This window comes from Netta rufina (assembly GCF_964035555.1).
Source record: "Netta rufina genome assembly, chromosome: 5".
Taxonomy (NCBI): domain Eukaryota; kingdom Metazoa; phylum Chordata; class Aves; order Anseriformes; family Anatidae; genus Netta; species Netta rufina.
In genome coordinates, this window is record NC_140128.1 from 21,329,530 (window position 1) to 21,344,788 (window position 15,259).

General features: G+C 34.6%; 1 protein-coding gene across 1 annotated transcript in view; it reads left to right on the forward strand.

Annotated features, from left to right (window-relative positions):
* Window positions 1-1,016: 1,016 nt before the first annotated feature.
* The window catches only part of HEATR5A (HEAT repeat containing 5A), a 53,839-nt gene continuing 39,596 nt past the window's right edge, over window positions 1,017-15,259 (forward strand). The window contains exons 1-9 of the mRNA XM_084286970.1: window positions 1,017-1,060; window positions 2,264-2,517; window positions 3,516-3,727; window positions 7,301-7,409; window positions 7,953-8,102; window positions 8,387-8,567; window positions 10,431-10,591; window positions 13,118-13,373; window positions 14,472-14,627. Of these exons, the coding sequence (XP_084143096.1) occupies window positions 2,392-2,517; window positions 3,516-3,727; window positions 7,301-7,409; window positions 7,953-8,102; window positions 8,387-8,567; window positions 10,431-10,591; window positions 13,118-13,373; window positions 14,472-14,627 (1,351 nt within the window). The 5' untranslated portion in view covers window positions 1,017-1,060; window positions 2,264-2,391. The remainder of the gene's footprint in view (window positions 1,061-2,263; window positions 2,518-3,515; window positions 3,728-7,300; window positions 7,410-7,952; window positions 8,103-8,386; window positions 8,568-10,430; window positions 10,592-13,117; window positions 13,374-14,471; window positions 14,628-15,259) is intronic.

Sequence of the window (15,259 nt, forward strand, 5' to 3'; positions counted from 1 at the left end):
CAAATCCTAACCAAAAAAAAATAAAATTCAGAGTAAGTTCAGCAGAACAATACAAACTTGTATCTTTGACTGCTATTAACAGAATACTTCCCATAAGTTGACAGCATGAGTTGTGAGCGGGAGAGTTGACAGAATATAGGCTTGTCCCAGGTGAAAGGTGCCTTAAGAGGTCTTTCTGTAACAAGACCCTAGTCCTTTGGTCTGCTGCCTGACCTCCTGATGTTACAGCCTGGTGTGCTCTGGTCTTGCCACACTGGATGGGTGGTTAGGACAGCTCTGAGCAGTGCTGCAAACCTGCAGCTACTTTCCTTCGTGGGCTTGTTTAGCTGTTAACTTCGCTGTGCAATATCTAACGAGGGTAAACTGTCGTACGGAGAAAGAAGTAAACACTGATAATGTTAGCGATCATTGAATTTGTGCTTTGGCCATACAGCACCAGCTGTTCCCTAACTACCATTGAAGATGGAAATAATGAATGGGAAATCTTTGGCCTTTATAAATACTAGAAATAAAGATTTATAGGAATGAAGTTTAAGTCACATGTGAATTTCCAAGTAATTTGAAATTGCTTTCAATTTTCAAGACTGATTGATAAGTAGTTACTTTTAAAATAGCATGCAACCTCTGTTTTGTGTCCTGCCAGACTAAATTCAAGTTAGATAAGGTTTAAAAAGAAATGTTATCTTTGAGCATGACACCACAAATGTTTTCTACTATGAACTTACTTTTTTGTGTGTTTTCAAATTAGTTAGCAAAACAGAAATAGGTGGTTTCAGTAGTGAACTTAATCAAATTCTATGGTGATATAGTAGGTCTGCCAACTTCAGATGTAAAATATGATGAGTTAATATTTGTGGAGCTCCATTTCGGCGTCTTTTGGTGAGCCATTAAATAAAAATTGTCAGTATGCAAGTCTTGGAATTGTTGTTTCCTGTAGAACAGATGCTTATATCTCATGTGCTTTTCAAAGCTGATCTTTTGTTTCCTTTTCTAGGAAGGAGTTCTTGACATCCTTTAACAGAGAACCTTTTTTTTACAATGAGAAGGAATTATCTGCTAGGTAAGTCAAGGGCCAGTGTCTGACAACGATCCATGATCTTTTCAGCTGGGGGAAGAAAGCTGAATTGTAGTTCTCATTTCTGCACGCATGTTGAAACAGTTACTGGTGTAGTAGTTTGATTTAGAGGTGTACTAGGTAGTGGATGAGGAAAGAGGATGCTGTGTGACCTGCACTTGTGATTCCTGTGCTGAGCAGTCGGGAAACTCTGCTCAAATGTTCAGTGAATACATAATCCTACAGATTATGTACATTTATCTGTACTTGTTTTATAGCATGTTGCCTGTTATTTCAGGCAAATTAAAAATCGAAGTTCATTGCAGGAAAATAGATGTGCTAGTTTCCTTTGAGCGAATTTTGTATACAAATGTGTAGAAGGTAGTAAAGGTAACCTTCTGCAGTGTCTGTGATGTAAACCTGGGTACTGAATTATTTAGCGCTGCTTTGTATTGCCCACTGACTGTTTGATAGATCATTTTACACTATAATATTGTTAATGCATAGGGAAAAATGTGTGTTCAGCAGTCTCAGTGACCTCTGGAAAGGATAATTTGTTTGGGATTTTACAATATGGTTAACATTTTAACAGAATCTCCTTGGCTATTTTTGTTTACAAAGCCTACAGAATACTGTATTTTGTAGTTTGAGGCTACGTGGCATTTAGATGGGGGAGAGGAGAAAGGTGTCATTAAAGTATTTTTCATCTTGATTTGCTTCTAGCTGTTACTACCCGCAATGCAGGAATTACTAAAATAGTCTGAGATAAGTAAAAAATCCAGCAACTTCAATGGGATTTGTTCTTGAAATATCAATTTTTCACTTTCTTAAAAAGAAAAGGGGGGGAGTACTACAGTGTTTTTTTTTCTTTATAGCTTGCTTGGCATTGCAAATAGATAAAGTCTTTGAATATGATGCTAACATTGGTATTTGTGGACATAATTAACATGTTCTTAGGTGTGGGTTGCTCCCACTGCTGCACTTATTTGAGACAATAAAATCCTTTGTGTTTGGGGCCAGCTGATCATTATTTTCAAGTATATGCTTGAGCATATGCTAGAAAACCTCACTTAATCCAAAGCATAGTGAATTAAAAATAGTAGTTCAGTAAGAACCCCTCTGATGTGTTATTTGAAATATTAATTTTTCCTTTCAAAAATAGTTTTTGATTATATAATTGCTGATATCTAAAAACATTTTCCTGTTTAGGTGTTCAAACTTCTGACATCTTCTATTAATGGAGAAGAAAACCTGAGTGATTAAGCCAGTTCTGGTAGTTTATTGTTGTGTTTTTATTCTGTGATTTTTGAGGAGAGATTTGAGGAAAATTTCAAGGAATGGAGTTAGCTCACAGCTTACTACTCAATGAAGAAGAGTATAACCAGCTTGGTGAATATCAAAAATCGGAGTTCATTTTTGAATGGTTACGGTTTTTGGAAAAACTTTTACCAGTGACTAGCAGAGTAAGTATAATGACACTTGAGAAGAAGAGCGTGTTATAGAGCTATTTTTCTCCGTCTTGTTCCTTATTTTCTTTCAAAAAACAAACCATTCCATTTCCTTTGCTTGATGTCTTTTACTTACACGTAATGAAAGTACATTCAGTGATAGCAGCAGCTTCCTCAAGCCTTCAAGTGGGAGATTTGTGCAACAAAACAAATTTGGGAAATAAGTGTTCTTTTTAAAATAAAAACCAACCATACAAAAAACTTGGGTTATTAATGCAAGGTTTTGCAACACTGTGATGAGTAAGAACAGTCATACTTCCATCTACAGTGGCACAATTATTTGATATCTCTCTAGCAAGCAGGAATTTAACATCTTTCCCTTTGTTTTTCTTTTCCTAATCAAATCATATGAGGTCAAGCCAGCTCTTGAATTGTTTGTTTCATTGTGTTGTGTATATTAAGTAGGGTATGTGAGTAGGTAAGAGTAAAACAATCTAGATAATGTTATTTAAGAGCTAGATATTTTAACACAAATAATTTAAATAGAATACATTGTCAGCCTCCATCTATTTTTAAGGGGAATTTGGAAAAAAAAGTTGAGCTAAGACTAAAGTACTTGATTATTTTAAGAAATAATGCTCAACTTCTTGAAACTCTGGTAAAGTTCTTTATTACTTTAATTACCTTGAATTACCTTGTGTTGTTTTCCTTTAAAAGAAAACATAAAAGAAGCAAAAAATGGCAATTTTATTTTAGCAAAACTTAGCAGTAATTCCAATTGCCATAGGGAAAATGCCCTTGAAATGCTACTAGAAAATTGTGTTCCGACGAATATTCTTATTTTTGAGATAGGTTTTCTTTATGTAGAAAGGTGCAAAGAAATGTTAATTTTTAACCAAGAATGTCATAGTATTAGAATAGTAATAATTGAAAAGTGAAGAGAATTTGCATTAATTAATCTCTTAACCTTTACATTTAACTTAAAGTTAACTGGTTGCTGATTTTATTTCCAGGCTGATATTAGGGAAAACCAGAAGAAGCTGGTTGAACAATTGACTTCTTTATTAAACAATGCACCAGGACCTCCTACTAGGCGACTAGTTGCCAAAAATTTAGCTGTACTTTATAGCACTGGAGACACTTTCTCTGTTTACCAAACGATTGAAAAATGCAACGAACTCATTCGGAGTAAAGATGATTCACCAAGTTATCTGCCTACAAAACTGTAAGTATTTTTCTTTTAACCCCAAACAATAACAACGGAGACAGATGTACATGATGAGAGAGGAGTGTTAGGGGAGTGTGTGCTCCCTCATTTCTTCCAGTTGGTCGCCACAGGCATTTTACTGTATGACACACAGAATTTGGGAGGCTCCCTGATTAAAAATTATTATTGTGGGTGTACCCAGATAAATTTTTTTTCCTCTAGAAGTCTCTGAACTTAAGGCTGAGTACTACAAAGAGGAACTGACTTCATCTGAAACGTGAAAGCAAATTAAAATTACTAAGCATTGTAATAATTGGTCATTTAATATACACTGTCTTCAGGACAAAGTTGTGAATGGTTAAGTATTTGTGTAGCGTTTTATTTATCCCTGTATGTGTCTTCACTGGAAAGTTCTGGTTAAGTGCAACTGCATGTTATGAATAAACTCAGGTCAGTACTTTATAACATAAATCACCTGTGAGTTCATAAACTCATAAGAGTTTAATGAAAAATGGATTTTTCATCCTTATTTAAAAGTTTATTTTCATTATTTGCATAAATACAGTGTAAAAATCAATCACATCAAAACTCATTCAAATCACATTACTTTTGAAGCATTGAACAAAATGGTAATTTGGTGGCTGATAGGACTCAGCATAGACTGAATATGTTAGAGCAAAATTTGACCTACCGAGATGTTTAGTATTTACTGCATCCACTGGAAGGAAACACCTTGAGTGATTTGAAAGCTAAGCTGAATTAATTTATTTAGGAATGTAGACATGCTAAATCTGTATACATGTGCTGTTATTTAAAACTATAACTGACCACAGCATGCTTTAAGGTAATAAGGTAAAGTAAGGATGGTTTATGGTTTTGTTGAGTGAGGAGACAGACAGTTTGCAATACATGTTGCTATATGGAGGAAACCATGCTTTACAGCAAGTCAGATAAACGCTGCTTTTTACAAAAGAGATGAAGAAAGCTTTTAATACATAGCTTATTTTAACATTAATAAAAGAAAAGAATTTACCTGACATGATAAATCTGAGTTCACTGCCACAGGATAGATAATGAAAGAAAGGATGTGGTAGTATTAAATGTTGTATATGTGCAGCAGGAACGAAAAGGATAGAAGACAGTTGGTGATCTCCATCCAGACAATTGAAAATCAGGCCAGAGAGAATAGCAGCAATGGATAACAGAGTGTGAGTGGGCAGGTGTTCTAAAAACAAGAAGAAGGCTGAGAAGAGCAATAAAGCAGATGAATACAACTCCAGGTACAAAATACAGTTATTGAGCAAATTTCTTAATCAAAGTTAAACTGGATGTAGTTAGCTATTTACAAACATTTCAGGTGTTTCTAAATGTATAAAGTTAAGCCAACAGAACAGAGGCAACATGAACTGCTCTTGCAGGATGTGAAAGCAAATCTTAAGGTACAGAAATATTATGATTAGCCTTCATGTGTGAAATATTATGTATCTTTGATTGTAGTCAAGTTAATTTAAGTTAAAGGTGGCAGCAAGGCAGAAATGACAAAGACAGAAACAAGGGAGAACCAGAGACAGAACGTAGAAAAGTAGCTAGGAGAGAAAGAGAGAAGAGGCAGTGTTCAGAATCCTGATGGACATGATTGGTGAGGAGAGTGAACGTGGAGAAAAAAGCACTGGTAAAACATGACTTACTTTAAAATGGGCATGAAAAAGAGATTTCTTACAGTAGTAGCAGTGAGACAAAAAGCTACAGAAAAATAATTGAAACGGCAGAACTCTATTGAATAAAAGCTTTCATCTTGTGCTGTAAGTAAAGGGACTACTTGGAGTTCAGTGAGGGAAGACTTTTATTTTTTATTTTATTTTATTATTTTTTAATCTTGATTAAAGTTGTGTCTTTGCTTGCCATCTGTCCTTGTCATTTAGCATACATTCCCATGTTGTCTGGTAGCAGTCTTTGTTAGTGTATGTTGATTCACCTGGAGATTCCTTTAAGTAGATTTTCTAGTGATTTTCTTTTCCTCTCATAATTTATCGTTTTTCTTCTTTAATATGGGTGGAAGATAGAAATATTTTAGGCAGGCGTGTTTAAAAGAATGTGGTGCTCATGTAAAGCAGAGTGTGATGTCAGTTCTGCATCAGGTCAGACATATAGGTCATTTAATGTGACTACAGCTTACTATTTTACTTTAAATTACAAAGTTTTAAAAATATCCACTAGGGTTTCTTTAAATCGTCAGTATTTTAAAAGCATTTGGCTGGTTAGAAAACTTTCATAGTTGCTAGAAACATTTGTGGAAAAAAAAAAATCAGACAACTAGAGTTACGATTCTACAAGGCAGTCAGAAGAGCTTTCTAAATTCCATGCTTCCAGCTTTTATAGCAAGTTAAATACTGATGTACAGAAATAGGTTGATTCTCATCTTTAGGTGACTAGATGATACTTGTCAACAAACAGTGCCGAGTTGTTGCCAAACATTACTATTTAACGCAGATGGATCCTACCATCAGTAAATGGTGGTACTACCAACCACATGAGAGTGTTTCCAGGTCATTCCATGATGTAGTCAGGTAGTCCTGGGGATATTTCTTTTTATCTGTGTTTATTAAATATTCTATTTTTCTTACTGTGTTTTGTTGTTTTAAGGAGTTACAGTTAATATTCAATTCATTTTCCTAATTAAGAATGTGTTCAGTATGGGATTTTAAAACTGCTTATGTAACACTCGAATTCAATTCTCATCAGGAGAATACAGTTTTCCTGAAGGTGATCCTCTGCAGTGTCACTGCATGTTTAGGAAGTCTGACCAAAGAGCAGAAAGCTGAGTAAAGATACCATTTATTTTTTCCTTGTATTCATCGTAAAATTGTTTAGTTATAAATACATCAATACAAAACCAAACTGTGTGCCTTAATCATTTAAAGGAAAGCATTCTTTAATTAAGCAACTCTTTCTATTTCCTTTTTTTCCTCAAAATTTAGCACTTTTTGCTTCTGCTAAAGGAAACTCCAATAAGCACACAGAGCACGCAGACTCCAGTTGTCAAGTATTTCACCTGGAAACTAAGCTCAGCACCCGTATATAGTGAAAAGAACATGGGCTTAGACTTCTGTTTCCTCATTATGTGTTGTTATACACATATGCCAGAATTTTAAGTATTAGACTGTTTGCAGTCTACTCCTGACCATCATGTTGTAAATAAACCAATCCATGTCTACTTCTGTCAGTATCTGTTGTAGCGCAGTGACATAGACTGCAGGATGCAGGGCATTCTTTGTTAGAAATTCACTTGTAAGGCTTAAAGGCGTATATGAAAAATGTATGTCAATTGTAAAATTTATTGGAGGTTTGTATTACCATAATTTGTTATTCAAGTTATCTTCTTAGCCCCTGTATGTTCAGTTCTCCTGGAGTGTGAATGTGTGCCCCACTCAGACCACTTCTTTTTTTTTCCTTTTGATAATCTGCTTACACTTTTGGAACATTGTATTTAGTTATTTTGTTATTTGCCCATTGATTACGTTAGTCTTCTTAATCCCGTTCATCTGTTGTTGCATCCATTTTCACGCGTTTTTGGATTTGCTTTTGTTTTAGTGCTGCGGTGGTATGCTTGGGCTATTTATACAAAAAATTGGGAAGAATTTTGGGAAACAGTTTTACTGACACCGTTGGGAATGTGCTTAAAGCAATGAAGAATGCAGAGGTATTGGAATGGCATGTTTAAAAATGAATGGAAAAATAATGGGATGTTTGCTGTTGGTAGATGGACCAATGAGTATGAGAAATTGCATGATACCAATGTATGAAATGGAAAGAAATGTGGAAAGTTATAGTATAAAAATGAAAGTCTAAATTCTGAAGAGTTACTAATGGATTATGACCATAAAATGATAGTGTGTAGTTATTCTCATTCTGCTTTCATGAAAGAACTTGATAATCTAGAAAATTTAATTGCCTTTACTAATGAGAATGTTTTTGCTCCAGCTTGTACTTCATATTTCAAGTATTAAACTGCCTGTATTTTTCCACAGAATGTAGAACTTTTATGTTCACTTGGTTATAGTGCTATAGAACAAGTTTGCTCTTTAACTCATCTCAGCCTGAACAGATCTCTAACAGTAAGAAATAAATAAATAAATAAAAAGGACTCAGACCATTGTTTACCTATATCAGTGATGACCATTTTTTAATTTCGAAGAAGCACAGGATTACAGAAATCTAACATTTCTTCTTTTTAATTTTTCAGTCTCAAGGTCGTTATGAAATAATGCTTAGTTTACAAAATATATTGAAGGGTTTAGGAGCTGCTGCCATCCCCTGTCATAGAGATATTTACAAAGCTGCCCGATCATGTTTGACAGATCGATCTATGGCAGTCCGCTGTGCTGCTGCAAAGGTAAAGTGTGCTAATAACTCCCTATTTAGTATGCTCCCTAAATAAAATTATGTTTTAGTGGATGACAAACAGAGCAGTAAATGCTTCGTTTGTATGTCTATATTTCTTTGACATTGTCTTGGAAGAAAAAAAAAATCAAGTATTTGTTAATGTGAAGTACCGTGCTTATTTTAGGGAGAACTCTTGTCTTGCAAGCTAAAATCTGTACCGAGTGCTTTTCCACATCAAAATGTTGACGTTAAGCATTTTTATTTCCTTTTTTTTTTTTTTTTTTTTTTGTCTAGTGTCTTCTTGAACTTCAGAATGAAGCAGTATTTATGTGGAGTACAGACCTGGATAGTGTTGTGACCTTGTGTTTTAAATCCTTTGAAGGTTCCAATTATGATGTACGGTTAGCAGTTTCAAAACTTTTAGGCACAATTTTGGCTAGAGCTTTAACATCTAAGCAGACACCAGGTGAAGTATGTACTTTGTTTGCTGATTCCTCATCTGTAAACAAAATAAAATAAATAAAAAATTGATCAGAAACTCTGAAGTTCTGAAACATAAAGTGAAATCACAATGTAAACTTCATCTGGCTCTTCATATTTGTACTTTGGTCTTTTTTTTTTTTTTTGTAATGTTTCTTCTCATGTAGTGCTATGCTTTTATAGTTTTTTTACTTTATATATATATATGTACACACACTCAATAGCAGTTCATGAAGTGGTCAACAAGGAAAAATATTTGGTAAAACTAGTTTCCTCTGTTACAAGATTATTATTGTATGTGGAGAATTCAGTAACCTCAGGAATTTAAAGGAAAGATTAATTTTAGCACTGTAAAAGCCACTAAGATGTGAGGGAGTATCTGCCTGTCAAACAAAGGAGTTGAGGATATCTTTTCAAGCTGTTTTTCCAAAATCGTCAATGCTATATCTGGATTGTATAGTACTACAAACATGATCTGAAGCAGAAATGACCATGCAGTTCTGTTAATAGAGCTTGTAACAGTTTTGGCTGACAGACTGAAACATCCTGGCACAAAGTGAAAAGATCTCAAATATTTGTCATTCAAACTGGAAGTTTTTAGTCCAGTCTTAGGAGCCCAAAACTAAATACAGAACTGTAATCTAAGTGAAACATAACGTGATGCAGAGTTCGCATGAGTGTGATTCTGCTTTTAAAGGCATCAATACAGTAAGCACCAAATGACAAAATTTTGTCATTAAGTCCTATTTGGGGCTTAAAGGCTGTGTACAACCATTAGAGACTCTAAAGTCTTGATTTCTAAAGGTATTTTTCTAAAAATCTTTTGGGAGAGAATTATGATGTTACAGAGAACAATTATCTCTTGTATTTTACCATTAGAAATAGAAAAAAATCTCTGACCTCTATATAGACTTTTTTTCTTTACTCTCTGTAAGCGATGTAGTTACATAACAGTAATGTAGCACTTCAGTAATACAAGAAGCCCGCCCAACTGTTTAATTGGTTATTTTTAGTATGGAAGCACTAGGTTAAAACAAGTTAGAGCTAAGTGAGGCTGAAGCTGGGTTGGAGCTCAAGTGAGCTGGGAGAGAAGAGGAGGGAGCAAGACATGAGGAAGTGCTTAGTTATGAAATTTCTGGTTTTGTATCTGATAACCTATTGGTGCTGGTTTTTGTTGTTGTTTTTGAGATATTAGTAGCTTAAGTCCTCTCATTCTTTTTCTCATCCAAATATTTGGAAAACAATGAAAAATGTAGTGAAAAATTTAGGTCACTTAGTTTGCATACTGTGCGGTAATTGTGTGAAGTTGGCATGCACAAGTCTCAGGATAGGTTTTATATGAACTTTCAGGAAATAACATAATAGGAAATAAAGATAAATACTTTTCTAGAACATTGTAAAAATACTTTATTAATCTCATTATTTTGGAGAGTTTATTTTATACTAAGGTGAGAAGGTTTTTGTTTCTAAAAGAACCAGTTGCTATACCGTGTCTGGCTAAGCACAGCAGAAAGGTAATCTGCCCTGTCTGAGGTCTGGAATTGAGTCATCTTCAGTAGTAAGGTATCCAAAAGTTTGAGCTTTCATGGAGCTTAGGGTGGGAGGCATAGGCCGTGCAGACAGGGGAGGCTTAGATCTAATGGTAGATACTGAGGGAGGTACATCTGTGTGTGTGTGTGTATATATAAATATATAATTATTATATATGCATGTATTGTGTTTCAATAATATTTGACTTTGGTTGTGGAAACTGGTGCTTTTATTTTTTTCCTAAAATGATTGGAGCTGAATTTTTCCTTCTGAAATATATGTAAACTTTACAGAACTGTTCCTCTAAACATTTACATCTCTCTTTTAGCATCCACCAAGCATAACTTCCGCAGGATCTCTTTGGAAGAAGTGATGGAGCTTTTAGGAACTGGATTTCTGCGTGGAAGTAGTGGCTTCCTACGAGCCAGTGGTGATATGCTGAAAGGGACCAGCTCAGTCAGCAGAGATGTTAGAGTTGGAGTCACGCAGGTTTGTATTACATTATTTATAATGTTATGAGATTGCCAAATGTTCCTCTAACAACTGTTTTACTTTCATATATTTCTCATTTCATCCTGTTTGTTTCTGTGACAAAATGTATATAATTTACAATTAGGATTTACATCTTCAGTTAGGTCTGAAAGAAAAAAAAATCTGGTGTTGCTTATTGTTTATCTAATGGTTTGAAATTTTCAAAATGAAGTATGTAACACTAATTAAATCTTAAAGAGATAAAAATTTCAATTAAGTGATATAAATAAGTATTTAAAATATTTATTTATTTTTTTTTTTAGATTTAAACTGTTAAACCTTATGCCTAAAAATCAGAGGAGGAAGTTAAGAGAATTCCAAGTTATTTCAACTTGGAATGATTTCCTTCTCTATGCAAACATTCTTAGTCCCCTTCTGAAAGAATGTGTTTGCTTTGAATAACAAGTGCTTGAAAAGTAGGGGAAGCAGAATGTAGTGACAGAAAGCAAGTATCTGCTGATTGGTTTGTTGTGTTCCGGGGATAGAATCTTATTAACTGAGAAAGGCTGAAGTTTTTACCAGTGCGTGCTGGTAAAAACAATGTAATTTATTTTTTATTTTTTTCAGATAAAATGTGCTTGGCCTCTTGCAGTAAATGTATGCTTAATGTGTGTTTAAACAGCATATATATGTGAAAACCTAGATATTCAAATGTTAAACCTGTGAATCAAGACTAAAGGTCATGCTGAACATAAACGTATCGAACAGTAGTGATTGTTTTAATGCTACAGTCCCCACAGGCATATGATATGTGTGCCCTTTGCCAGTAAGGGGATTTTTAATTGCCTTTTTACTTCTGCAGTGCAAAAATAATTTGTAAATTAGCTTGAATTAGTGATATAAGTTGCCAGACTTAGCATTGAGGCAGCTAGAAGGTGCTTGCAAATTGTCTTCTACGTGCAGCTCATGCTGGGTGGGAACATTAACTTCTGGCAGAATGACAGAAATGCTGGGGAAAAAAATAATATATTGTCAGCTATTTGCCTAGAAAATGCATGCCAGACTCCTAGGGTATTCTACGTACACAGTGGTTTATTAGTTTTCCAGGAATAGGTGTTTGATTTCAGTGTTTTGACTACTTGCAGTGGTGTTTTTTTTTGAAAAAGATTATCTTCTTTTTTCATGCACTTCTGTTAGTACAATAGTATTGGTGCTACACTGTAACTTTACCATCACAGTTTGATCAGCATGATGTTTCTATAAGAAAAATTTGAAATTGTGTGTATACCAATGCCTGTAAGTAGAAAATGCTTGCATTTATAAAATGTATTAATTGTTATGTGAATTACAGCTTGTTATAAATTTAAAAAAAAGAATAAGAAAAATACTGAAGATGACTTTTTACATATGTAAGAAGACTTTGTATTGTTCAAATATGCAGGCAGGTTCAAGATGTAGTTCAAGATGTAGCCATGGCAGAATGACTCTTCACAAGTCTATTGTGTTAAATTCTTCAGTTTTCAAATCTGTAAAACAGGGGTAATGTACTGGTGCATTATTAAGCCTAAGTAGTATTTGTCAAGAGCTATTAGATGCTAGATGCGAACAAGATCATCTAGTACAGTTTCTTCATCTATAGTACTTCACTTTATTTTACATGAATCATGTAGTTGTTAGTGTTAGGCATGAGACAAAGTATGTATGAGGTAAACACAGAAGTTTGTTGATGGGGTAGTATTTGTGAACTGTGTTATAAGGACTTCTGTATGTTCATTTGCATATTCTCATTTTATGTTACTCGCTTTTCTTGGTGGTAGCACATTAATTCATTAAAAAATTCCAACACATGCACATGGCAGAGAATTGTAAAGGAGTGTATTCTGTGGCAAAAGAAATGGTCTTGTGGTGATTAGATTTGTGAAGTGACTCTGCATTCTTTCCCTTTGTTGTGACATCCATACTCTTTTTATGGTACCTTCATTGCAAGGCAAACAATTAAAATTCATTGAGATGAAGAGCAGTACTTGGGGGCTGCGAATAGTCCCTAATTCCAAGTCTATAATAACAAAATTCTCTCAGGGTTATGGGTTATAGTATTGAAACATAGTAGTTCTTAAAATGCATTCATACATTAAATTTGTGTTCCATGTGCAGAATGTTAAATAGCTGGAAGCTGTTGTTCAGTGAGACCAAACACAATGTTTTACATAACAAGTGCCTGTGCAGAGTAAACTGCCATTTCTCACACCATGGAATGAAATAAAATGGGCAAGCACTGTGAATTAACTTACAGTCAAACTAAGCTGCAATATTGCTAGCACAGTTTTGAGAGTAATTTAAATTATATAAACAGATAAAAAATGTGCAGCTACATGCAGGTGAGAACGTGCATGATTTATGGACATGTATAAGTCATCTCAGTTCAGTGACGTTATACTTCTGGCAATGTGCAGAGATAAAAATGATGATGTATGTGGGATAGCTGACAGAAGTTTTCCAGATGACAATGCTCTGAAATATGGCTTCTTTTCAAATCTTTTCCAGGCATATGTGGTATTTGCCTCTACATTAGGAGGACAATGGCTTGAAAGGAACTTCTCTGCCTTCCTTTCCCATATTTTAGATCTTGTTTCTCAGTCTCACCCTAAGGCTATTCAGAGTCAGATGGATGCTATCGGCTGTCGCCGCTGCGTTTCGTTTATCCTTCGAGCTACAGTAGGAGGCCTTCTTGGGGAAAAAGCTCAAATTGCAGCTGCCAAGGAGATTTGTCAGGCCATCTGGAAACTGAAGAAAGTTGTGGGTATGGGTCTAACAAGATTATCCATTTAGGCTTCTGTTTGTTTTTTGTTTTTTTTTTTTTAATTTAAATGATTGTCCAATTTCCTAATCCAGACGGCAGAAACAAACTATATAGTGCTGGCTTATTACCATACTAATGTAGAGGGCTTTTGATGGGGTACTTTTTTATTGGTTCGTGTGTGTTTGTGCATGCGTGTAAACGAAAGCGTAAACATTAAAAAAAAATACTTTTTCCCTGGCAAAATCACTTGACTCAATTACAAACGTAATAATATAATAAAAAACGTATTGTAAAATAAGTGAAACTGGCAGTTACAATATATCTAGCAAGATTCTGCTTTCCTGTTCAGTAAAGGTGGCACTACTGATGGTTTGTTATGACAAAATAAGCATTTCTCCTGGAGAAAACTGATTTTTTGCATGTTAAGGTCTTGTACAAGGCTTCCAAACTGCTGATCTCCCACCATCATCCACCTTGGGGTGGGGAGAGAAAAAGAATGCTATACAGTTGCATATTGTATCCTGGATAAATATCTAAATGTTAAGTGTCTAAACTGACATCATTTATATCTCAGATGAACATATAAAAATAATAAACACCAGAAAACAATTTTTTAAATTTATTTTTTCTCTATTTTTCCCTTTATTATTCTCTCTCTCTCCCCTCCGTTGTACATCTTTACATGTTCACTCATGTGCTCTTTCTGTCTTTTCTTCCTGTTACTTTTTCATACTATATAGTAAAATCTGTCAGGTTATATCCATTCCTTGTCAAACCATGACCTTTTCAAGTTACCTTCAGGAAGGCTGAGAATAGTGTGCTGTTGCAAATCATGTTCTAATCAGCAATTATTTTTGTTTCCATTTTGTCTACCCCGCTGCCCTCACAGATGTGTTACACTACCCATTTGAGTAATAGAAATGTATTGGCCTCAGTGAAAGTAAACCTGTATGAAACCACGTTGGTCAGTGATAAAAATGCTAATGATAGAAGCTCAATTAGTAATACAGACAAATTACCATATCAAATTCTGTTATCCTATCTCTTTGTTTCATTTGTGGTAGCGATTTCATGGGGTTCTTCATGTATTGTTATCAGATGCTGCAATAAGTGACAGTAACTTGGAGACACGAATTACGAACGCAGATGTAACAGCAAGTCAGCATGTACTTGTGTGCGCACTTCAGGAACTTGGAAGTCTCATCCATGGTTTAGGAACTACAGCAGCACCGTTACTACAAGATTCCAGTACAGGTATATGCCCTGAATTATTCATGTACCAGAGTACAAAATATATTCCCTTGTTCACTGATCTTCTCTGATTGCTTATGGCTAGACTGTTAATTCTTAACAATCTGTTGGGATCCTTCTTGTGGCATTGGCTATATCAACCTTTCTTCTGGCATGCAGACTCCTTAATGGGACCTCCTTAATTCTGTCCTTTTCTGCTTTCTTCTACTAAGCGAAAAAGAAAGGGCAAGTTGACTTACTGCATGCCATATGAAATCTTCAGGCATTACCTTAAGAGAATTATATCATCTTCTGCCTGTACTAGTACACTAAATAAAATTTAAAAAAAAAAAGAAAAAAGAAAAAAAAAAGATCAGTATCAAAATAAACTTCATTAAGGGTTGCATTTACAATGCACTATTTAGATCAAGCTGAGTGTCTTCATCTACCTTTATTGTTTTATTTTAGCTGCACTGAGAGTGTTTTTTTGTTTTATTTTGTTTGTTTTATTTTCTGGGTAGGTTCCTGTGGACATCTGTTTTCACTGCTTGGATATCTGATTGCTTGAGAATACTTACAGACACTTTATATTCATGTTGATGAACAATGACATCATATTTTAGGTTTTGGTGTTTTTCTTCATCCTATTTTCATTT